Source organism: Dendrobates tinctorius, unplaced genomic scaffold (genome assembly GCF_039654945.1).
Source record: "Dendrobates tinctorius isolate UK_male_01 unplaced genomic scaffold, ASM3965494v1 ptg000171l, whole genome shotgun sequence".
In the NCBI taxonomy this organism is placed as follows: domain Eukaryota; kingdom Metazoa; phylum Chordata; class Amphibia; order Anura; family Dendrobatidae; genus Dendrobates; species Dendrobates tinctorius.
Window position 1 is genome coordinate 15190834 of NW_027361838.1, and position 24399 is coordinate 15215232.

At 42.0% G+C, this 24399-nt stretch overlaps 1 protein-coding gene across 21 annotated transcripts in view; it reads right to left on the reverse strand.

Moving 5' to 3' along the window:
- Nucleotides 1-24399, reverse strand: part of EPB41L3 (erythrocyte membrane protein band 4.1 like 3) — a 466618-nt gene that overhangs the window by 128336 nt on the left and 313883 nt on the right. For all 21 annotated transcript variants that reach the window (XM_073550905.1, XM_073550907.1, XM_073550910.1 and 18 more), the window contains 2 exons: nucleotides 15844-15948; nucleotides 9757-9799 (listed from right to left, as the gene is read on the reverse strand). In XM_073550905.1, the coding sequence (XP_073407006.1) occupies nucleotides 9757-9799; nucleotides 15844-15948 (148 nt within the window). The remainder of the gene's footprint in view (nucleotides 1-9756; nucleotides 9800-15843; nucleotides 15949-24399) is intronic.

The following is a 24399-nucleotide window of genomic DNA, read 5'->3' on the forward strand; positions in this document are numbered from 1 at the left end:
TTATAGGGCGGGTCGTTACGGACGCGGCGATACCTAATATGTGTACTTTTATTTTTTTTTTTTATTATTTCCAAAAAATGGATTTATTGGGGGAATATTTTTTTTTTTTTCTAATTTATTTGGCGATTTTTTTAAAATTATTTTTACACTTTTTTTTATTTTTTTTTTTACTTCATTAAATAGTCCCAGGTGGGACATCACTGTCCTGTGACAGATCGCTGATCTGTCACATCACAGATCACTGTGACAGATCAGCGATCTGACACAGGCACTGCAGAAGGCTTCCTCATGCCTGCGCTTTGCAGGCACTGAGGAAGCCAGCCTCCGCAGGCCCCCGAAGGCCCCTGTCGCCATCTTGGATTCGGGGGCCTGGAGGAAGGGAGTCCCCCGCAGCAGCGCTGCACATTGCGCTGCCGTGGGGGGCTCAGGGAAGCACGGAGGGAGCCCCCTCCCTGCCGATGCTTCCCTTTAACCCCCGGTACACCGCGATCGTGTTTGATCGCGGTGTGCAAGGGGTTAACGTGTCGGGGGCGGTCCGTGACCGCCCCTGACACATTGTGCCGGGTGTCAGCTGTGATAATCAGTGACACCCGGCCGCGATCAGGGGCGCTCACCACGTGGGCGCCGCTGATCGCGCCGACGTACTATCCCGTCCCCGGTCATACGGGCCCGGGTACCGTGGACGGGATAGTACGTCGGATGGCAGGAAGGGGTTAAAGGAACCATCATTCATGACAAAAAACATGTCTTTTGAGACATTAATGTCAATTGTTACATTATTCCCTTGAATCATGGATTCTTATCCTGTGAGCCCCAATACCTCAAATATAATACATTGAGTATTCAAGGATGGCTTGAAAATATTCTAGTGAAGAAAACATATTTAAGGGCACTTTTCATTATCAAGCTTGAATTCAGGTCAAAATCATTAGGAAACTGCTCATTTCATAACCAAACCTGACAACTTTTGAAAACATGTAGAACAGTGCATCAAAACCGGATCATGGTGGCATTCAAATGTCATCTAAAGAAATTTGCAGGACCCCGGCTCGGCTACAATAGATCCTACTAATCTATTTGCCAAAATCTCTATATTATACACTTCACATATAGTCATGGTCAAAAACATTGGCACCCTCGAAATTGTTCCAGAAATCTGAGTATTTCTCCCAGAAAACTATTGCAATTACAAGTTTTGTTATACACGTTTATTTCCTTTGTGTGTATTGGAACAACACAAAAAAAGGAAAACAGGCAAATTGGACATAATTTGACACAAAACCCCCAAAATTGTTAGCACCCCCAACTTAATATTTGGTTGTACACCCTTTGGAATAAATAATTGCAATCAATTGTTTCCTATAACCCCTTAATCCCATATGACGTACTATCCCATCCATGTGCCCTGGGACTTAATTCCCAGGGACGGGATAGTACATCATAGCGATCAGCGGCGCCCACGTAGTGAGCGCCGATGATCGCGGCCGGGTGTCAGCTGATTATCACAGCTGACACCCAGCACAATGTGTCAGGGGCGGTCACGGACCGCCCCCGACACGTTAACCCCTTGCACACCACGATCAAACACGATCGGGGTGTAACGGGGGTTAAAGGGAAGCATCGGCAGGGAGGGGGCTCCCTCCGTGCTTCCCTGAGCCCCGCACGGCAGCGCAATGTGCAGCGCTGCTGCTGGGGGCTCCTTCCCTGCAGGCCCCCCGAATCCAAGATGGCGACGGGGACCTTCGGGGGCCTGCAGGGAGTCGGCTTCCTCAGTGCCTACAAAGCGCAGGCACGAGGTAGCCTGCTGCACTGCCTGTGACAGATCGCTGATCTGTCACAGTGATCTGTGACGTGACAGATCAGCGATCTGTCACAGGACAGTGATGTCCCACCTGGGACAATGTAATAAAGTTAAAAAAAAAAAAAAAGTGCTAAAATAAAATCGCCAAATAAATTAGAAAAAAAAAATATTCCCCCAATAAATTGATTTTTTGGAAATAAAAAAAAACCAAAATAATAAAAGTACACATTTGGTATCGCCGCGTCCGTAACGACCTGCCCTATAAAACTGTCCCATTATTTAACCCCTTTAGCGAACCCCTTAAAAAATAAAAAACGAAGCAAAAAATATTGATTTATTATCATACCGCCGAACAAAAAGTGCAACGCGCGATCTAAAAGTCGCATATAAATATCCATGGTACCGCTGAAAACGTCTTGTCGCAAAAAACGAGCCGCCATACAGCATCATCAGCGAAAAAATAAAGTTATAGCTCGCAGAATAAAGCGATGCAAAAATAATTATTTTTTATATAAAATAGTTTTCATTGCATAAAACAGACAAAACATAAAAAAAAACGACCTAAATGAGGTATCGCTGTAACCATACTGACCCGAAGAATAAAACCGCTTTATCAATTTTATCACACGCGGAACAGTGTAAACGCACCCCCCCCCCCCAAAAAGAAATTCATGAAACGCTGGTTTTTGTTCATTCTGCGTCCCAAAAATCGGAATTAAAAGCGATCAAAAAATGTCACGTGCCAGAAAATGGTACCAATAAAAACGTCAACTCGTCCCGCAAAAAATAAGACCTCACATGACTCGGTGGGTCAAAATACAGAAAAATTATAGCTCTCAATATGTGGTGATGCAAAAACTATTTTTACAATAAAAAGCGTCTTTTAGCATGTGACTGCCGCCAAACATAAAAACCCGCCATAAATAGTAAATCCAACCCACCATTATTACCCCCTTATAGTTAGGGAATAATAATAAAATTAGAAGAAAATGTATTTATTTCCATTTTCCCATTAGGGCTAGGGTTAGGGCTGAGATTAGGGTTAGGGGTGTGATGGGGTTCGGGTTGGAGTTAGAATTGGGGGTTTCCACTGTTTGGGCACATCAGGTGCTCACCAAATGCAACATGGCGTCTGATCTCAATTCCAGCCAATTCAGAGTTGAAAAAGTCAAATGGTGGTGGTCCTTCCCTTCCAAGCTCTGCCATGCCCCCAAACAGTGTTTTACCCCCACATATGGGGTATCAGCCTACTCAGGACAAATTGCAAAACAACTTTTGGGGTCCAATTTTTCCTGTTACCCTTAGGAAAATAAAAAATTAGGGGCAAAAATATAATTTTTGTGGAAAAAAATGATTTTTTTATTTTTACGTCCAGGCGTTATAAACTTCTGTGAAGCACTTGAGGGTTCAAAGTGCTCACCACACATTGTTTCCAAAATGGGGTCACTTTTGGGGAGCTTCAATAGTTTAGGTACATCAGGGGCTCTCGAAACGCACCATGACACCCGCAGACCATTCCATCAATATCTGCATTCCAAAACGTCACTACTTCCCTTCCGAGACCCGACGTGTGCCCATACAGTCAGTTTTTCCCACATATGGGGTATCAGCGTACTCAGGACAAATTGGACAACAACTTTTAGGGTCCAATTTCTCCTGTTACCCTTGGTAAAATAAAAAAAATGGGGACTAAAAGATCATGTTTGTGGAAAAAATACGATTTTTTTATTTTCACGCCCGGGCGTTATAAACTTCTGTGAAGCACTGGAGGGGTCAAAGTGCTCACCACACATCTAGATAAGTTCCTTGGGGGGTCTAGTTTCCAAAATGGTGTCATTTGTGGGGGGTTTCCACTGTTCTGGTACATCAGGGGCTCTCCAAACGCGACATGGTGTCCAATCTCAACTCCAGCCAAAAACATCAAATGGCGCTGCTTCCCTTCCGAGCTCTGCCATGCGCCCAAATAGTGGTCTACCCCCACATATGGGGTATCAGTGTACTCAGGACAAATTGCACAATAACTTTTAGGGTCCTGTTACCCTTGGAAAAATAAGAATTGAGGGTGAAAAGATCATTTTTGTGGAAAAAATATGATTTTTAAATTGTACGGCTGTATGCTATAAACTTCTGTGAAGCCCTTGGGTGTTCAAACTTCTCACCACATATCTAGATAAGTTCCTTGGGGGGTTTCCACTGTTTAGGTACATCAGGGGCTCTCCAAACGAGACATGGCGTCTGATCTGAATTCCAGCCAGTTTTGCATTGAAAAAGTCAAACGGCGCTCCTTCCCTTCTGAGCTCTGCCATGCGCCCAAACAGTGGTTCCCCCCACATATCAGGTATCAGCGTACTCAGGACAAATTGCACAATAAATTTTGCAGTCCAATTTCTCCTGTTACCCTTGGTAAAATAAAAAAATTGAACCTGAAGTATTTTTTTTGTGAAAAAAAGTTAAATGTTCATTTTTTTTTTTAAATATTCAAAAAATTCCTGTGACGCACCTAAAGGGTTAATAAACTTCTTGAATGTGGTTTTGAGAACCTTAAGGGGTGCAGTTTTTAGAATGGTGTCACTTTTGGGTATTTTCTTTCTATCATATAGACCCCTCAAAGTGGCTTCAAATATGATGTGGTCCGTAAAAATAAAATGGTGTTGCAAAAATGAGAAATCGCTGGTCAATTTTTAACCCTTATAACTTCCTAACAAAAAAAAATTTTGGCTCCAAAATTGTGCTGATGTAAAGTAAACATGTGGGAAATGTTACTTATCAAGTTTTTTGTGTGCCGTATCTCTGTGATTTAAGGGCATAAAAATTCAAAGTTGGAAAATTGCAAAATTTTCAAAATTTTCGCCAAATTTCCGATTTTTTCACAAATAAACGCAAGTTATTTGAATGAAATTTTACCACTAACATGAAGTACAATATATGTCACGAGAAAACAATGTCAGAATCACCGGGATCCATGGAAGCGTTTCAGAGTTATTACCTCATAAAGGGACAGTGGTCAGAATTGTAAAAATTGGCCCGGTCATGAACGTGCAAACCACCCTTGGGGCTTAAGGGGATAACCATCAACAAGCCTCTTACACCTCTCAACTGGAATTTTGGACAACTCTTCTTTGCAAACTGCTCCTGGTTTCCAATATTTGAAAGGTGCTTTCACCGAACAACAATTTTAAGATCTCTCCATATGTGTTCAATGGGATTTAGATCCAGACTCATTGCTGGCCACTTCAGAACTCTCCAGCCTTTTGTTGCCATCCATTTCTGGGTGATTCCTGAATTAGGTTTGGAGTCATTGTCCTGCTAGAAGATCCATGACCTAGTACGCAATCCCATCTTTCTGACACTGGGCATTACGTTGCGACCCTAAATCTGTCGGTAATCTTCAGATTTCATGATGCCTTGCACACTGAAGGGCAGCAGAACCCCAAAATATCTTTGAACCTCCACCATATTTTACTGTTGGTACCGTGTTCTTAACTTTGTAGGCCTTATTCCGTTTTTGGTAAACCGTAGAATGATGTGCTTTACCAAAAAGCTTCATCTTGGTCTTATCTGTTCCCAAGATGCTTTCCCAGAAAGATTTACTTAGGGTCCCGTTTCACTTAGCGACGCACCAGCGATCCCGACAACGATACGACCTGGTAAGGATCTCTGGTGCGTCACTAAATGATCGCTAGTAAGCTGCCAAACAGGCAGATCTCTTCAGCGAAGCAGCAACCATCCAGCGATCCTTGGCGGTCGTTGGTACCTTGTCACACAGCAGCAATTCTGAGTGATTCCAGTCTGCGCCCCCGAGTTCTGCATCGCTAACGAGGTAGCTCGTCGGGTGAAACACAGCGATGCGCGCTGGCCAGCAGGGCGCCGACGACAAAAAAATGGCCCAGGACATTCGAGCACGATCAGTGACATCCAGCTGGGGGGTTCGGTCGCTGCTGCATGTCACATGTAGCGAGATTGCTGTTGCGTCACAAAATCGGTGACACCAGCGATCTCGCTATGTGAGAAGGGGGCTTTACTTACTCAAATACATTATGGCAAAGATGCATTCTAGCTTTTTTTTATGTCTCTATGTCAGAACCCCCTCCTGTGTACCCTATCACATCGTTTCATTTCTTTTAAACGTTGAAGGATAGTCTGCCCTGACATTAATGCTCCCTGAGCCTGAAGGACAGCTTGAATTTCTTTGGAACTTGATTGGGGCTGCTTATCCAACATCTGGACTATCCTGCTTTGCAACCTTTCAGCAATTTTTCTCTGCCTTCCATGTCCAGGAAGATTAGCTATAGTGCCATGGGTTGTAAACTTTATGATTATGTTGCACACTGTGGACAAAGGAATATCAAAGTCTCTGGAGATGGACTTGTAACCTTGAGATTGCTGATATTTTCAACAATTTTGATTCTCAAGTCCTCTTCTCCCCTTTCTTTTCTTCATGCTTAGTGTGGCACACACAGACACACAATATAAAGATTTAATCAACTTCTCCCCTTTTTATCTGGTTTCAGCAGTAATTTTCATATTGCCCACAACTGTTACTTGCTACAGGCGAGTTTGAATGATCATCAAATGCGTCAAACAAGGTTTTTCACGCACAATTTTGGAAAGGTGCCAACAAATTTGTCCGGCCCATTTTGGGGGTTTGTGTGAAATCCAATTTTCCTTTTTGTAAAGTTTTTTTTAAGTTGTTCCAATAAACACAAAGGAAATGAACATATGTATAACAAATCATGTGCAATTGTTGTTACAATTTTCTGGGAGAAATACTTAATTTTCTGGAACAATTTCAATGGTGCCAAGTTCCACCACAGTATATGCAAAAACACGTGGATGTATTTACTGCTTTACATAAATGAAAATGTCATCATGAGCAGATATATACATAAATGATTATTTTATATTTTACAGAAGACCAAAATGATTTGCACACAGCTGCCAGTCCATGGACCCTACAAAAATGAATCCTTTTCTGATTTGTCAGCCTTGTGCAACATCATACATTTGTGTTTGCAACAATAATTATATCAGGCTGTGCTAAGAATCAGATCAGAACTGGCTGCAGGATTCTGATCTGGTAGAACAGCCACTGGTGATTGACATGCCACTGGAGGGGGATCCCAAGTACGAGCATTTGTAAATCGGCCCCAATGTGGATCGTTATCACACACTCAAAACAGTTATAAAGTGTGTACCTCTCTAATTCTTTTTTTTTAACAAATAGCATGGAAAAAAACATTTTTACACATGCCATTTGTTAAAAAAAAGGACACACCTTATAATTGTGTTGAGCTACGGAAGTGACAGATGTCCTGCGGAAAAAGCAGGAGGCGTCTAAAAAATAAAAGACACATAGACCATTTATTTGTGATACCTTATTACTTACACATACTGTATATACAGGCAGGACAACTAAAACTGATAACAGCTGATAGCACAGCTTGGTCCAATCACCTGTTTCATGCCATCACATGGCTGACCTGCATGCAAGGAATGCGATCCCCAGGCCCGCACCGTGGAGAAGAAGAGGACATCCCTATACCTCTCAACTTTGATAAAATGAAAAAAGGCAATATACTGTGGTACACTACTATTTTCATAAATAGTGAATAACTACCAAATTTGGTACAATTCCTTTAATTGTCGGGAGATACTTTCAGACTAGTAATACCATGTGGCTGATATTTTCCAACAGTAGCCACGTGGTAGTGTCATCCACAACACACTAATAGTGGCATCCATTTAGGAGCACCTACATTATAATTCATTCCATTTAGCAGGGACCGACACTGACAGCAAAAGGAACTCACATGTCCCTCGCCCACAAGATATGCGTCACTCACACGCTAGATATGCATCACTCGTCCAATAGATATGCATTACTCACACAGATACATGTCACTTACCAATTAGATTACACTGCCTTCTAGGCAGAGAAGACATTTGAGTGTCATGATCTGACAGTTTTAAATTGCACTGGGTGAACTTTTTTTACTTTGGAAAGTTCCAAGGTGTCTTGACTGTCCCCGCTGGTGGTTTTTGATATTGCACTTTAGGTTTTTGTGCACTTAATCATGTATCAGGTGTGACACCATATAAAGGTGTGCTAGGGGTGTGCAATCACTGCCTGTGATATTGTGAGTTTGTTTTCACTTTGAGTTTGAGAGCCTGGAGGAAGGATGGAGCTGGTGAGGAGTCCGGCGCAGCTTAGCCAGGGGGGACGTGTTTCAGCTATGGTGTCTGGACGAAGGGCTGGCATGGCGTGGTGGGGTCGCAGTGATGGTGTCAGCGGGAAGTGTCTGCATGGGCTGGTGGAGTGGCGACTATGGAGAGTGGCACTCACCATGTGGGACTTGGCTGCTGAGCTGGACTCAAGCATGCTCGACTTCGTGTCAGAAGCTGAACTCATCCTTGGGACTCTGTTTACTAAGCAGCTGCAACTGGTGGTGGACTCTGCTCCAAGGCTGCACTAAGGTGAAGGATCCTGTTATGGTGATGGATCCGGGTGGAGGAGAAGACGCACGCAAGTGGTGGGCTCTGTTGCTAGGAGCGCACGCAACAGAGCAAAGCTAAGTGGTGTTTCCCCTGTATTGTCTCTTTCCTCATGTGTGTTATTAGTGCAGTGGTGGGATTAGTCTCCGCACCGACCCATTCCCTAGTGAGGGTTTATGGTCAGGGTGAGCAAGGGCGTTAAGGTACGCGTGCGGCGACAGGTGCGGAGCCTGTTTAGGGAATGTAAGGAGTGCAGGGACACTGGCTCAGGGGAGCTTAGGAGGTCTCCACGTCCCCCATTCCCTATCGCAGGGCCCACCATTGTTTAAGTTTCCCAGGTCCCCCTTATTATTTAAATTCGCCGTACTGGAGGCGGGGTTACCAGATTGTATGTATAACGTGTAATACCCAAATTCGCCAGGTGGAGGCGGCGTATCCACCTGCACGTTTTATTATTTAAATGCGCCCCACTGGAGGCGGTGTATCCAGGGTCACGTGTGTCACATGGGTTCGCCTTGCAGAAACATCTGCGTCCTGACACACGTGATCATGACATTGAGTCCCTACTGTGATAATGAATAGCTTTTTTAAATTGATAGGCTTCACCCACAAGGAACGCCAAGCTCCGCCTTTTTCCTAAGCCCCACACGTATATGTCCTCTTAATGAGGAAAACCTATAATAAAACTTCTCTAGATGTTTAGCAGTACTTACAAGATTACTGCTCCTTAGCACAGAATTGTCCACACTTCTTCCCTGTGACCCTGCCCACGATAGCAAACTAGAATCAGTGCCCACTCCTCAGCCAACACCCCCTCTGAGGGGCCACTAGATTTCCTGTCTCTTCCATTGTCCCTTCCTATACAACTGCCCCACATATATACTTCACCCCTCTTCTTGCTTTTTTACCACACTTGCCTCTTTCCTTCTCTTCTTCTGCAGGGCCAGATCTTTCTAATCCACGTCTGCTCCTGCAGCAGCCTCCTACCCAATACAAGTATAGTGGGTGCAGCCAGTGATCAGCTCTGTGCAGGAGATGATCTCATATCATCAAGACACTAAAGAGGCTGACTGTGAAAGTACCAGAATCCATAGAAGAAGCAGGAGGTTGGGCAGGGTCTGGCAGAGACTGGGGGCGTCGTGTCTGTTGTGACATTATGTCCAGTCTCTGCCAGACAGGAAAACTCTACATGTGATGTGAGAAGGTCCTCCAGAATCAGGAGAGTACTGGCTACATCCTCAAATGTGGTATCTAGGCAACAGTGTAGAATGCTGACAGCGAGTAAATTACAAACTGTCAGCATTCTGCAGCCTAGGTACGCACACAGATTAGGAAAAAAGCTGGACAACCCCTTTAACCGTATCCATGATTGTCACCTATGTAGTCACTACTACAAAAAAAAAAAATCATGTCTGCCTGGGTGAGCGTTCCATATCCTACAACAATCCACGGGTATAACTTACTTCGTGTTTGTTTCTTGATTTCTTTAGCAGGATCCAACCAGTTCTAAAAGAAAAGACAGAATACGGTAATCAAAATCTAATCAATGACCATGAAACAGTGAAAATATCAGCAGTAATGCACAGTGTTCTTAAAGAAGTCATGATATATCTTTATCTGCAAAGTATGAGGCCTGTAAATATAACCAAGATATGTTAATAAAATTGGCTTAAAGCACATGGGATTGCAAAAAATCTCTGTTAGGCACTAAAATCGCATTTTGTGAATCTACACCTTATGTTTTGAAAGGATTAGACAACAGGTGCATGTTTTCTGTACCGGCGGTCTAATCTCATTGACCTCAGCTGATGGACAATGCAGATAAAATTAAAAATATGACTACAAAAACACGGAGTTCTTCTTTTGAGTACAGGTATTCCTTCCTCTTATGTGTTTGGTATAATCATACATTAGATAACAAGCTGTGGTCTCCTGCTCTGATGGGAAAAGTCTATTAAAGTGAACCTGTCAGTAGGATTGTGCACAGTAACCTAAAGACAGTGTCATACTGTTAGTGTTATACTGATTACAATGATACCTGGGTGATGAAATCCGTCTTGTGGTTGTTGTTTTATCTTTATTTTCAGTTTTGAGTTAGTGATATGCTCGTGCCTTGGGGTGGCCAGTGGGGGTCTTTATGTGGTGCTCTGCTTTGGTATTCATGTGTTAGGCTTCTGACAGGTTACTGTGCACAATCCTCCTGACAGGTTCACTTTAATGTATTATATTTATGACCATTCATGTAAGTAGATGCATTTGATACTAAAGTGGGTAGTACACAGGGAAATGTGCAGTTTGCTTAAATTTTGCATGGCAAATTCAGCGTTGTGTCAATTTTCGAAGCTGTACTGAAGTCAATAGAATACTGATTGGAAGAATAAAAGAATGACCAGTTAAAGGCGGATTTGGGAAGTACGGTCAGAATAACTTAATGCTGCTTATACACCTTAGATAGCTAGTCACAATATGCACATCATCAGTATATAGATTCCAAAGCTAGGAAGTCATGGACAACTTGATGTTACAAGACAGGAAGCCAAAGGATTATCAGCCAGAGATCATGTAATCAGGAGAGAATCTTAAATTACAGAAGGATTTAGGAAAGCAGGGTTCTTGCATACAAAAAGTGCTTATCTATGGTATTTAATTCACACTAAAGGGAATCAAAGTAGTGACCAACCCGTTTAATTGTCTTGTGTTTGACTTTGCATTCCAGGGTTGCTATAGCAGAAAGAGATGAGGCAAAGATTTTCTACCATAATACAATACTTTCTTCTCCTTCCTATTCTCTCCAATACTGTGTCCTACGGCAAAGACATGTACTGACAAGACTAAGCTTGTCCATGCATGCTGCTATGAGACAACTTTAGATTACAGGAGGATGTAAGGCCCGAAAATGATTGAAAGAAGAATTCAGTGAATAGGTGTCCAACAGATCGAAAACAAATCTTTGTATAAGAACAAGCGCTTAATACATAAAAAATATATTCAACCCCTCACAAAATACGGTTTCCCATTTTGTGATGGGACATTCAATTTGACACTGACATCACACAAAATTGACAACATCGGGGAACGATCTAATTCTATTTTGCTTCTTTTTGGTAATATTTTGTAGTAAAGTATAACAGATGTCCTAGAAACAGACTAACAGCACTGGAACAAAATCTCAAAAATGTTTTGTCCGTCTAAAAATGAATTTGCAAAAAATAAATTCTAATTTATTGGTTCATACATATGGAAATGCAATTAGTAACAAGGTGTTGTCAGAATCTAAATGAATACCTGATATCAGCTTGAATGCTGGAGTGCCTTGCAGAGATTTCAGCAACAAAGGCCAGCTTATAATTATTTGGCAATTATGTATGCACCTGCCAGCTACAACAGCTCGCCTTAGGCTTTGCTCTCTTCTAATCACTTACGGAAGATGAAAGGTACATGGCCAGCCTGCAGATTGCTAGCACATCAACATCAAACCCATACTAGCTTATACAAACCTTTTCTGATACAACTACAGGTGCATTATGTCAGTATCTTTTAAAACACTTTAAAGGTACGCTACTTACTGAATATATTTTATTCCAAATAGCAAAGCTTTAAAGGGAATCTGTCACCTCATTTTTCGTATATAAACTGCGGCCACCGCCATTAGGGGCTTATCTACAGGTTTCTATAATGCTGTAGATAAGCCCCCGATGTAACCTGAAAGATAAGAAAAATGGAAGTTATATTACACTCACCTGGGGCGGTCAAGCCCGATGGGTGTCGCAGGTCCGGTTCCTTGCTTCGGTCGCGACTCCTGGACAGGCGTAATGATTTGCCCTGTTGAGGGCAGAGAAAAGTACTGCAGTGCGCAGGCGCCGGGCATCTCTGACCTTTCCCAGCACCTGCACACTGCAGTACTTTGCTCTGCCCTCAATAGGGCAGAGAATTACGCCTGCGCAGGAACCGCGACAGAAGCAAGGAAGAGGACGTCAACGTATGAAGATAGGAGGCGCCGGACCCGGACCTGCGACACCCATCGGACCCGCACCGCCCCTCGGTGAGTATAATCGAACTTGTTTATCCTATCTTTCAGGTTACATCGGGGACTTATCTACAGCATTTCAGAATGCTGTAGATAAGCCCCTAATGGCAGTGGCTGCAGCTTACAGTCATGGCCAAAAGTTTTGAGAATGACACAAATATTAATTTTTACAAAGTCTACTGCTTCATTTCTTCTAATGGCAATTTGCATATACTCCAGAATGTTATAAAGAGTGATCAGCTTGACAGCAATTACTTGCAAAGTCAATATTTGCCTAGAAAATGAACTTTATCCCCCAAAACACATTTCAACATCATTGCAGCCCTGCCTTAAAAGGACCAGCTAACATCGTTTCAGTGATTTCTCCATTAAGGCTAGTTTCACACTAGCGTTTATGTGCGCAGCGACGGCCTGCGCATGGCCGCCGCTAAGCCCCGCCCCTGCCAGGCCTCCGCCGGTAGCTCCGCCCACCGGCGCATGACGCTGCATGCGCCCTGCGTCCCCTATCTTTATCACAGGGGGCGCAGGCCGTGCGCAGTATGCGTTTGGCGGCGCATGTGTCCTTTTGACGGTGCGCCGACCTGCGCCAAACGCAACCTGCTGCATTTTGGTTGCGTCGGCGCACCGTCAAAAAGGTGCATGCGCCGCCAAACGCATACTACGCACGGCCTGCGCCCCCTGTGATAAAGATAGGGGACGCAGGGCGCATGCAGCGTCATGCGCCGGTGGGCGGAGCTACCGGCGGGGCTTAGCGACAGGGGGCGGGGCTTAGCGGCGGCCGTGCGCAGGCCGTCGCTGCGCTCCAAAACGCTAGTGTGAAACTAGCCTAACACAGGTGTTGATGAGGGCAGGGCTGGAGATCAATCTGTCATGATTAAGTAAGAATGTCAACACTGGACACTTTAAAAGGAGGCTGGTGCTTGGCATAATGGTTTCTCTTCTGTTAACCATGGTTATCTCTAAAGAAACACGTGCAGTCATCATTGCACTGCACAAAAATGGCCTAACAGGGAAGAGTATCGCAGCTAGAAAGATTGCACCTCAGTCAACAATCTATCGCATCATCAAGAACTTCAAGGAGAGAGGTTTCCCTTGTTGCCAAAAAGGCTCCAGGGCGCCCAAGAAAGACCAGCAAGCGCCAGGACCGTCTCTTAAAAGTGATTCAGCTGCGGGATCGGGCTACCAGCAGTGCAGAGCTTGCTCAGGAATGGCAGCAGGCAGGTGTGAGTGCATCTGCACGCACTGTGAGGCGGAGACTCTTGGAGCAAGGCCTGGTCTCAAGGAGGGCAGCAAAGCCACTTCTCTCCAGGAAAAACATCATGGACAGACTGATATTCTGCAAGAGGTACAGGGAGTGGACTGCTGAGGACTGGGGTAAAGTCATTTTCTCTGATGAATCCCCTTTTCGATTGTTTGGGACATCTGGAAAACAGCTTATTCGGAGAAGACCAGGTGAGCGCTACCACCAGTCTTGTCTCATGCCAACTGTCAAGCATCCTGAAACCATTCATGTGTGGGGTTGCTTCTCAGCCAAGGGAATGGGCTCTCTCTCAGTCTTGCCTAAAAACACAGCCATGAATAAAGAATGGTACCAGAATGTCCTCCAAGAGCAACTTCTCCCAATCGTCCAAGAGCAGTTTGGCGATCAACAATGCCTTTTTCAACATGATGAAGCACCCTGTCATAAAGCAAAGGTGATAACTAAATGGCTCAGGGAACAAAACAGAGATTTTGGGACCATGGCCTGGAAACTCCCCAGATCTTAATCCCATTGAGAACTTGTGGTCAATCATCAAGAGACGGGTGGACAAACAAAAACCTTCAAATTCAGACAAAATAAAAGCATTGATTTTGCAAGAATGGACTGCTATCAGTCAGGATTTGATCCAGAAGAAGGGTCAACACTGCAAATATTGACTTGCTGCATTAACTCATTCTAACTGTTAATATAACCTTTTGCTACTCATAATATGATTGCAATTATATTTCTGTATGTGATAAAAACATCTGACAAACACATATAAAAACCAGAGGCCAGCAGATCATGTGAAAATATAATATTTGTGTCATTCTCAAAACTTTTGACGATGACTGTATATGCAAAAAATGAGGTGACAGAGACCCTTTAAAGAGTTAAAAACACTATTATACATCTTCGTGTGAGATGACTGCCATGCACAAAGCATAGGACCTCATAAGGGACAAGTGCCGTAAATTTACAAAACCGTGAGGTTAAAGGGACTCTGTCAACACAGAATGACCGTTCAAACCAAGTCCCGTCGCTCGATGTGTCACGGCGGGGCCAATCATTTATACACCTTCCCACCTGCTTTTCTCTCTATCGCTACCTTCACCCTCTTCTTTGAGTGACAGCTTCGGCTTTACAGAGTAACAGAAGATCAGAGATAGATGGAAACCAAGCAGGTGGATAGGTGTATATCAATAATTGCCCCTGCCATGACACACCAAGCGTTTGTACTTGGTTTGAACAGTCATTCTGCGTTGATGGTCGGGTTTCCGGCTGTCCATACACTGCCAATGACCTAGAGGAAAAGACAAAATCAGTTTATTATCTTATGGGTGCTTGGGAACCAATTACTAGTTCTCCATAGAGTACTAGTTTTCCATGGAATTATAGGGTTACAATATTTTAAAGCTACACTGGTTGACCAGGAAGAAATTAACATTGAAACCATCTATAGTAGATTTTAGACAACGTTCCACATTAAACTTCGGATACTTGGTTTATACCATAAAGGATCCAAATGGGTAAGAAAAAAAAAATGTTGATAGAAGCCCTGATGTGTACAATGAAATATGCTATAAAACGACCATTCGATTTTTAACAAATTATGTCACATGCAAGTTAACTTAATGTTAATATTCTTCTTTTAAAACTACTGCTTTGGAAGCAGGCACAGCACTATATAAACCAAGCGTCTCGAGTAGTTACACAAGAACACAACAATGGGCTTTACTGCTAGAGAAGATTTTTTTCAAGTGACATCAACTTTTACAAAAGTAGAGTCCTTCTGGTAATCACTGTCTTAGCGATATGTTTTGGGTCTAATGTGCTTGCATTTCTTATTCTCGTTTGGAATTGTGAAAATATTTAACGGACATAATAGATGGATTGAAGTTGCAAAAAAGGGCTGAAACTAAGCACTGCAGCATAGAGGTGGTAGCTGATACATGAGCTAATCTCATTCCTATAATGTAATTATTATAATAGTTACAGTATTTATATGCTATAGAATTCTGCATAATAATTACATCACATTCATAAATCTAAGTCTAACAACTATATGCAGTGTATGATAATAAGAAATGGCCTGGGAACATTGGGACTTTACGGTCTAGGATAAGTGTGGCTTGGACATACTGTATATGTAAATTCATGTTTACTTTTATTGTAATATATTAGTAAAATATTTGGGCAGCGTTATCACCAGGTAGTACAGAGTAATGGAAGTTATTTGTATCTTACAGATTTAATCTGGAAACACTGAGAAAAAAAAAATACCTTCTGATTTTCCAAATCTCTATACACCAGGCCAAAATAGTCTTTTTCCAATAGGTTTAAATGTTCACACACTTTATCGAAAAGAACTTGACCTTTTGACCGTTTCTGCAAAAAAAGAAAGACTATAGTTACATTATTACAAGCACTCAAGCATTTCAGCACGTGTAATTCCCAGTAATGCTAAAATAGCCCATAGAAATACTAAGTAAGCTCAAGTACACTGTCAAAATGTCAGACATTAACCCCTTCACCCCCAAGGGTGGTTTGCACGTTCATGACCGGGCCAATTTTTACAATTCTGACCACTGTACCTTTATGAGGGAATAACTCTGGAACGCTTCTATGGATCCCGGTGATTCTGACATTGTTTTCTCGTGACATATTGTCCTTCATGTTAGTGGTAAAATTTCATTCAAATAACTTGCGTTTATTTGTGAAAAAAACGGAAATTTGGCAAAAATTTTGAAAATTTCGCAATTTTCCAAATTTGAATTTTTATGCCCTTAAATCACAGAGATACGGCACACAAAAAACTTGATAACTAACATTTCCCACATGTTTACTTTACATCAGCACAATTTTGGAACCAAAATTTTTTTTTGTTAGGAAGTTATAAGGGTTAAAAGTTGACCAGCGATTTCTCATTTTTACAACACCATTTTATTTTTAGGACCACATCACATTTGAAGCCACTTTGAGGGGTCTATATGATAGAAAATACCCAAAAGTGACACCATTCTAAAAACTGCACCCCTTAAGGTGCTCAAAACCACATTCAAGAAGTTTATTAACCCTTTAGGTGCGTCACAGGAATTTTTTTGAATATTTAAAAAAAAAATGAACATCTAACTTTTTTTCATAAAAAAAAAACTTCAGGTTCAATTTTTTTTATTTTACCAAGGGTAACAGGAGAAATTGGACTGCAAAAGTTATTGTGCAATTTGTCCTGAGTATGCTGATACCTGATTTGTGGGGGGGAACGACTGTTTCGGCGCATGGCAGAGCTCAGACTGGAAGGAGCGCCGTTTGACTTTTTCAATGCAAAATTGGCTGGAATTCAGATCGGACGCCATGTCACGTTTGGAGAGTCCCTGATGACCTAAACAGTGGAAACCCCCTACAAGTGACCCCATTTTGGAAACTAGACCCCCCAAGGAACTTCTAGATATGTGGTGAGAACTTTGAACCCACAAGGGCTTTACAGAAGTTTATAACGTACAGCGGTACAATTAAAAAATCATATTTTTTCCACAAAAATGATCTTTTCACCCCAATTTTTATTTTCCCAAGGGTAACAGGACCCTAAAAGTTATTGTGCAATTTGTCCTGAGTACGCTGATACCCCACATGTGGGGGTAAACCACTATTTGGGCGCATGGCAGAGCTCGGAAGGGAAGCAGCGCCATTTGACGTTTTTGGCTGGAATTGAGATCGGACACCATGTCGCGTTTGGAAAACCCCTGATGTACCAAAACAGTGGAAACCCCCCACAAATGACACCATTTTGGAAACTAGACCCCCTAAAGAACTTATCTAGATGTGTGGTGAGAACTTTGAACCCCCATGGGCTTCACAGAAGTTTACAACGCCCGGGCGTGAAAATAAAAAATTTGTATTTTTTCCACAAACATGATCTTTTAGTCACCATTTTTTTATTTTCCCAAGGGTACCAGGAGAAATTGGACCCCCAAAAGTTGTTGTCCAATTTGTCCTGAGTATGCTGATACCCCATACGTGGGAGAAAACTACTGTATGGGCACACGTCGGGGCTCGGAAGGGAAGTAGTGACGTTTTGGAATGCAGACTTTGATGGAATGGTCTGAGGGTGTCATGTTGCCTTTGGAGAGCCCCTAATGTACCTAAACAGTGGAAACCCCCCACAAATGACACCATTTTGTAAACTAGACCCCCCAAGGAACTTATCTAGATGTGTGGTGAGCACTTTGAACCCCCAAGGGCTTCACAGAAGTTTATAATGCCAGGGCATGAAAATAAAAAAAATCGTATTTTTTTCCACAAACATGATCAATTAGTCCCCAATTTTTTCATTTTCCCAAGGGTAACAGGAGAAATTGGACCCCCAAAAGTTGTTGTCCAATTTGTCCTGAGTACGCTGACACCCCATATGTGGGAGAAAACTACTGTATGGACACACGTCGGGGCTCGGAAGGGAAGCAGTGACGTTTTGGAATGCAGACTTTGATGGAATGGTCTGCGGGTGTCATGTGCGTTTGGAGAGCCCCTGATGTACCTAAACTATTGAAACTCCCCACAAGTGACCCCATTTTGGACACTAGACCCCCCACGGAACTTATCTAGATGTGTGGTGAGCACTTTGAACCCCCAAGTGCTTCACAGAAGTTTATAATACTCGGACGTGAAAATAAAAAAATCATTTTTTTTTTTACACAAAAATGATATTTTTGCCCCCAATTTTTTATTTTCCTAAGGGTAACAGGAGAAATTGGACCCCAAAAATTGTTTTGCAATTTGTCCTGAGTAGGCTGATACCCTACATGTGGGGGTAAAACACTGTTTGGGCGCATAGCAGAGCTTGGAAGGGAAGGAGCACCATTTGACTTTTTCAACTCAGAATTGGCTGGAATTGAGATCAGACGCCATGTTGCATTTGGAGAGCCCCTTATGTGCCCAAACAGTGGAAACCCCCAATTCTAACTCCAACCCGAACCCCAACACGCCCCTAACCCTAACCCTATCCCTACCCCAACACACCCCTAGCCCTAACCCTAACGGAAAAATGGAAATAAATACATTTTTTTTATTTTATTATTTTTCCCTAACTAAGGGGGTGATAACGGGGGGTTTGATTTACTATTTATGGAGGTTTTTAGGTTTGGCGGCTGTCGCACGCTAAAAGACGCTTTTTATTGTAAAAATAGTTTTTGCATCACCACATATTGAGAGCTATAATTTTTCCGTATTTTGACCCACCGAGTCATGTGAGGTCTTATTTTTTGCGGGACGAGTTGACGTTTTTATTGGTACCATTTTCGGGCACGTGGAATTTTTTGATCGCTTTTTATTCCGATTTTTGGGACGCAGAATGAACAAAAACCAGCGTTTCATGAATTTCTTTTGGGGGGGTGCGTTTACACCGTTCCGCGTGCGATAAAATTGATAAAGAGGTTTTATTCTTCACGTCAGTACGGTTACAGCGATACCTCATTTAGGTCGTTTTTTTATGTTTTTGTCGGTTTTATGCAATGAAAACTATTTTATATAAAAAATAATTATTTTTGCATCGCTTTATTCAGCGAGCTATAACTTTTTTATTTTTTCGCTGATGATGCGGTGTGGCGGCTAGTTTTTTGCGGGACAAGATGACGTTTTCAGCGGTACCATGGATATTTATATGCGTCTTTTTGATCGCGCGTTATTACACTTTTTATTTGGCGGTATGATAATAAATCATTATTTTTTGCTTCGTTTTTTATTTTTATTTTTTAAGGGGTTCGCTAAAGGGGTTAACTAATGGGACAGTTTTATAGGGCGGGTCGTTACGGACGCGGCGATACCTAATATGTGTACTTTTATTTTTTTTTTTTTATTATTTCCAAAAAATGGATTTATTGGGGGAATATATATATATTTTTTTTCTAATATATTTGGCGATTTTTTTTAAATTATTTTTACACTTTTTTTTACTTTATTAAATAGTCCCAGGTGGGACATCACTGTCCTGTGACAGATCGCTGATCTGTCACATCACAGATCACTGTGACAGATCAGCGATCTGACACAGGCACTGCAGAAGGCTTCCTCATGCCTGCGCTTTGCAGGCACTGAGGAAGCCAGCTTCCTCAGGCCCCCGAAGGCCCCCGTCGCCATCTTGGATTCGGGGGCCTGGAGGAAAGGAGCCCCCCGCAGCAGCGCTGCACATTGCGCTGCCGTGGGGGGCTCAGGGAAGCAAGGAGGGAGCCCCCTCCCTGCCGATGCTTCCCTTTAACCCCCGGTACACCGCGATCGTGTTTGATAGCGGTGTGCAAGGGGTTATCGTGTCGGGGGCGGTCCGTGACCGCCCCTGACACACAGTGCCGGGTGTCAGCTGTGATAATCAGCTGACACCCGGCCGCGATCAGCGGCGCTCACCACGTGGGCGCCGCTGATCGCGCTAGACGTACTATCCCGTCCATGGGCATAGGGGCCCGGGTCCCATGGACGGGATAGTACGTCTGATGTCAGGAAGGGGTTAAAGTAATGCCTGATTTCAGCAAAGACAGAAGGTTTCTTTGCTATTACTGTCAATAGATTTAGTCTTTTTTTCTCTCCCTGTATAGTGTGTGATTGGAAAGATCAATATCATGGATGAATGCTGTTATAATTAGTTGTTGCATTATAGTAACTTCCGTGCGACTAATAAATAAGTCCTCAGATTCCTGGCAATCACTGGAATCTTGACCTAGAACTACGCCGCCTGTTCAGAAGAAGCAAGAGTTTGGAAGCTGGTTATAGTGATGGACCCTTGATGTCTTGGCAAAAAAATGTCGCTTAGATGTTTTATTCAAATGGTTATTCATGCCCATCTTCACGGATTGCTATTGTTGATTATAGTTTGCAAAAAAAAAAAAAAAAAAAAACATTTTTTTGAAATGTACTACTTATTGAAAATTTTCTATTATTCTTCAGATATTAAAGGGAATCAGTCAGTAGGTTTTTGCTGCCTCATCTTAGAGCAGCATAATGCAGAGACAGAGATCCTGAATACAACAATGTATCACTCAGTATATTGGGTGCAGCCGTTCTGACAAGAGTTTTTAGATTTAGCAATGATGCAGAGCTGAGAAAGCTGCCGCCGCCCACACCAGGCTCTGTATGGACACAGTCTATAGGCAGTGAGTGGCTTATCACAGAAGGGGGAGGAGTCGGACAAATACAGGTTGAGGAGGGAGGCTAGTCACAGCAATGTTAATCACTAGGTGATAAAACCTTCAGTCTAAGTAAACAACAGTACACAGCCTAACATGTGATACATCCCTGAATTCAGCGTTTTAACCCCTACATCATGATGTTCTCAGATTACAAAGCAAAAACCTGCTGACAGGCTCCCTTTAACCCATATTTTGTTTACAGCTCAAAAACCTAAGAGATCGACCAATGGGCAAACACGTGCAGTGCTTACAAGCTGTTATTAGTTTGTAAGCACTATGTTGAAGATAGCCAGGGTTAATAAAACTGTTCTTTTAGGCAATGTACTGTATAAAAAAAAAGTGTTAAAGAAGAACTGTCATGCTGAAAAAAATTGAGTCAAGTACCTTGTAAAAATCCCCCAGATCACCAGATTCTGTTTTTTTTCTGTTTTGTATTGAGTCATTCAATTGCAGTACAACTAGGTGTTTCTTCAGAGTCTTCTCTGGGAGCTTAAGCCCGCCCTCCCAGATGATGCCAATCACAGCTCTGCCGCTGGTCCATCAGTCTCAGTTCATGTTGATCTGTGACTGGCAATATCTGAGGAGTGAAAGCTTACACTATCCTAGAGAAAACTGTGAAGAAACACCCAGTCGGACAGCACAGGAATTTTCTTTGGGGGCATGAACTTAAGTTATAATTATTCTTACATAAATAGCACCATCATATTCCACAGCGCTGTACATATATTGTTTCTTTAATCCCTCCCAGATGCTGCAAATCACAGATCAGGAGCATCTGATAAAGACAGATAAGCTTAGGAGCTATGATTGGCAGTATCAGAGAGAGAATGGTGAGAGGACACACTCACAGAAAAACGCTGAAAAAAAACCCAGTTGGACTGTAAGCAGAGATTTCACATAGTGCGCTCCAGAAATAAACAATTGTAAATATCCATGTAAAGTAGTGACAAAGCGAAAAGCTGAAAAGAGCAGCAGAAGCAGAGGAGCTGAGAGATTTTTGTAAAGTACGTAACTCCATGTTTTCAGCAAGTGACAGGTCCTCTTTAATATATAAAAAATACTTGGAAATCATAATAAAACGTAAATTGCAAAGGTGCATGTTTTTATAAGCATAATCCGACACTACTCACCTATAACCCCTTAAAAGGTTATTGCAGTTAGAACAAATTATTCAGCACCCTGGGAATTCCATTGTGAATTAGCAGACTGTTCAGCACGTGCACTGCTGATCCTTTCTAACAGGCATAAAAGTGCCCCATTCTTCTGAAGGGTAGGTTACCTGTAGTGATCAGGCCTCCAACTATCTAAATGCTATCACCTATCCCGCACTTGTTTAAACCCTTAAAGCCTAGGTGCTTCATGCCAAGAGCCATAACTTTTTTACGTTTCCATCAACATAGCTGTGTAAGGGACTTTTTTTTTGCAGGACGAGTTGTACTTTTGAATCACACAGTCAATTTTACGTGGTGTACTGGAAAGCAGGAAAAAAAATTACCGTAATGGTATGCCGAAATAACACAAAAAAAATTCTCAATACCAAAATTGTATTTTTTTTTTTTTTTTTGACAGAGTGTTACCTTTTTATGGTAAAAATGACCTAACGATATGATTCTTCAGGTCGGTAGGATTTTTGGAGATGCCAAACATGTATAACTTTTGTTTTACTTAGGTGGTGAGAAAAAAAAAAAAATCAAATTTACAAGAAATAAAAAATTGCTTGTGACGCCACATTTCTTTTCCAATAATTTTTATTGAACTTACAAAATTTTTCACAGGGTGGGAAGAGGAAGGGAAGGGGAAACATGGAGAATCAGGGAAAATGAAGGAAAGAGGGGGATTTGGAGGCACAAGGAAATAACAAAAATGAATACAGTCCTCTGATAAATTAGTATTGTAACTACCAAGAAGAGAAGTTATGTACATATAAACAACAATGGTACATATGTGACAAACAAATACAGTCTTCAAATTGAGAAGTAATATTTAATACAGGAGAAATGAACAAAAGTAAAATAATCAAGTACATTCCATAAGTAAATTCGTTAAACAATTCCATCCTTTTGGACCATTTCTTAAAAAATGTATCATAGCAGTTCTTAACTAATGCTAACTTATACTCAAAAGATTTATGAAGTTCAATTTTGGCAATGTCTTGGAGAGAGGGTGGTTCCGATTTTTTCCAATAAAAGGCAATACTGTTTTTCGTCACCAACAAAATGTGAGTTATTAGAAGTCTCAAGGATGGGTCAGTTTGTTCAGTGTCTAGAGTCAGGAGGGCCAATTGGAGCATTAAGATAATATCTTTAGAAGAAATAGTATCTATAAGGCCCGAAACTTTTCTCCAAAGTGGCTGAATTTTCGGGCATTGCCAGAAAATATGCAACAGATTACCGTAACGACCGCAGTCTCTCCAACAATTCGGAGAATGAACCGGATTCATTTTAGATAACCTGGCAGGAGTGAAATACCACCTTGTAAGGAGTTTATAATGTGACTCTTGAGCCATTGAAATAGATGATGCATGAGAAAGAACAGGCATACTCCCAGTCTGAAGGATTGAAAGTTAAATGAAGCTCAGACTCCAGTTTTATCATATTGTGGCTTTTGATTAGTTCAGTGCTGTGGTTGATCCATTTATTATATATGTAACTAAGGCTCCAAAATATTTTGTGGTCCAAATTACAGATAAAGCCGGAGTCACACACAACGACAAAAAAATACAAAAAAAAAAAAAAACAACGATCCGATTTTTACGGACCAAAATCGCACAAATGTTTCCTGAACAGTGATCCGTCTGTCATCCGATTTTCCTGCGATGATGTGATTTTAATCGCATCTATGCATCCGTTTGACATCAGTCTGCAGATATTTTGTCGGCGGCTAACAAAATGGACAAATAACGTTTTTTAGGCCTGAAACTAATTTAAATCATCAGCCAGCCCTATATTTATTGGCTCTACAACAGGTGGGAGCCTCCTAACTTTGCAACAGAGTCTGTGCTTGATTTGTTTAGGTCTGCTTTGTGCTAAACATGACAGACAGGCTGACTTAACACCACTGAGTGTGTTCTTTTCAATTGGGTTATATCCAGACGTTTTGGTGAGCCCTACCCTGGGATTGTAGATCCGTGGAGGCGTTCTTCCTGTGTTTTTTTTTTTTTTTTTTTTTTACTAGTGCCAGTGAAATTTGCATGCCAAAGCTTCCTGCCAATGCTTGATGCTATTTCCGGTCACCTGGAGAAGTCTTGCGATTTTATCGCAAGTCACACATGTGGTCCGTTTTAAATCCGATTTTTAATCGCACGCATAGACTTGCATTGGCGAGTCCGATCCGAAAATCGGTGACAATCACAGCATGCTGCGATTGTCTCGGCCCGAGGAAAAGATCCGATAAAAAAATCGGATGATGTGAGCTACACCATAGGATAACATTGGTACGATTGCGATGCGATTTTATATCGCATTGCATTCATACGATTTTCTCGCTAGTGTGACGCTGGCCTAAGGTTTAATGTAGGTTCAGAGATTCGAGGTTTAACATGCAGAAAAACATTAATTTGGTCTTTGAGAATAAGATAATGAAAGAAGGATAAAGAGGAGGAATTAAAATGTTTTTTTTTTTAATCAAATTATAAGAGTAATAAGTTGAACCATCATGAATATCAACT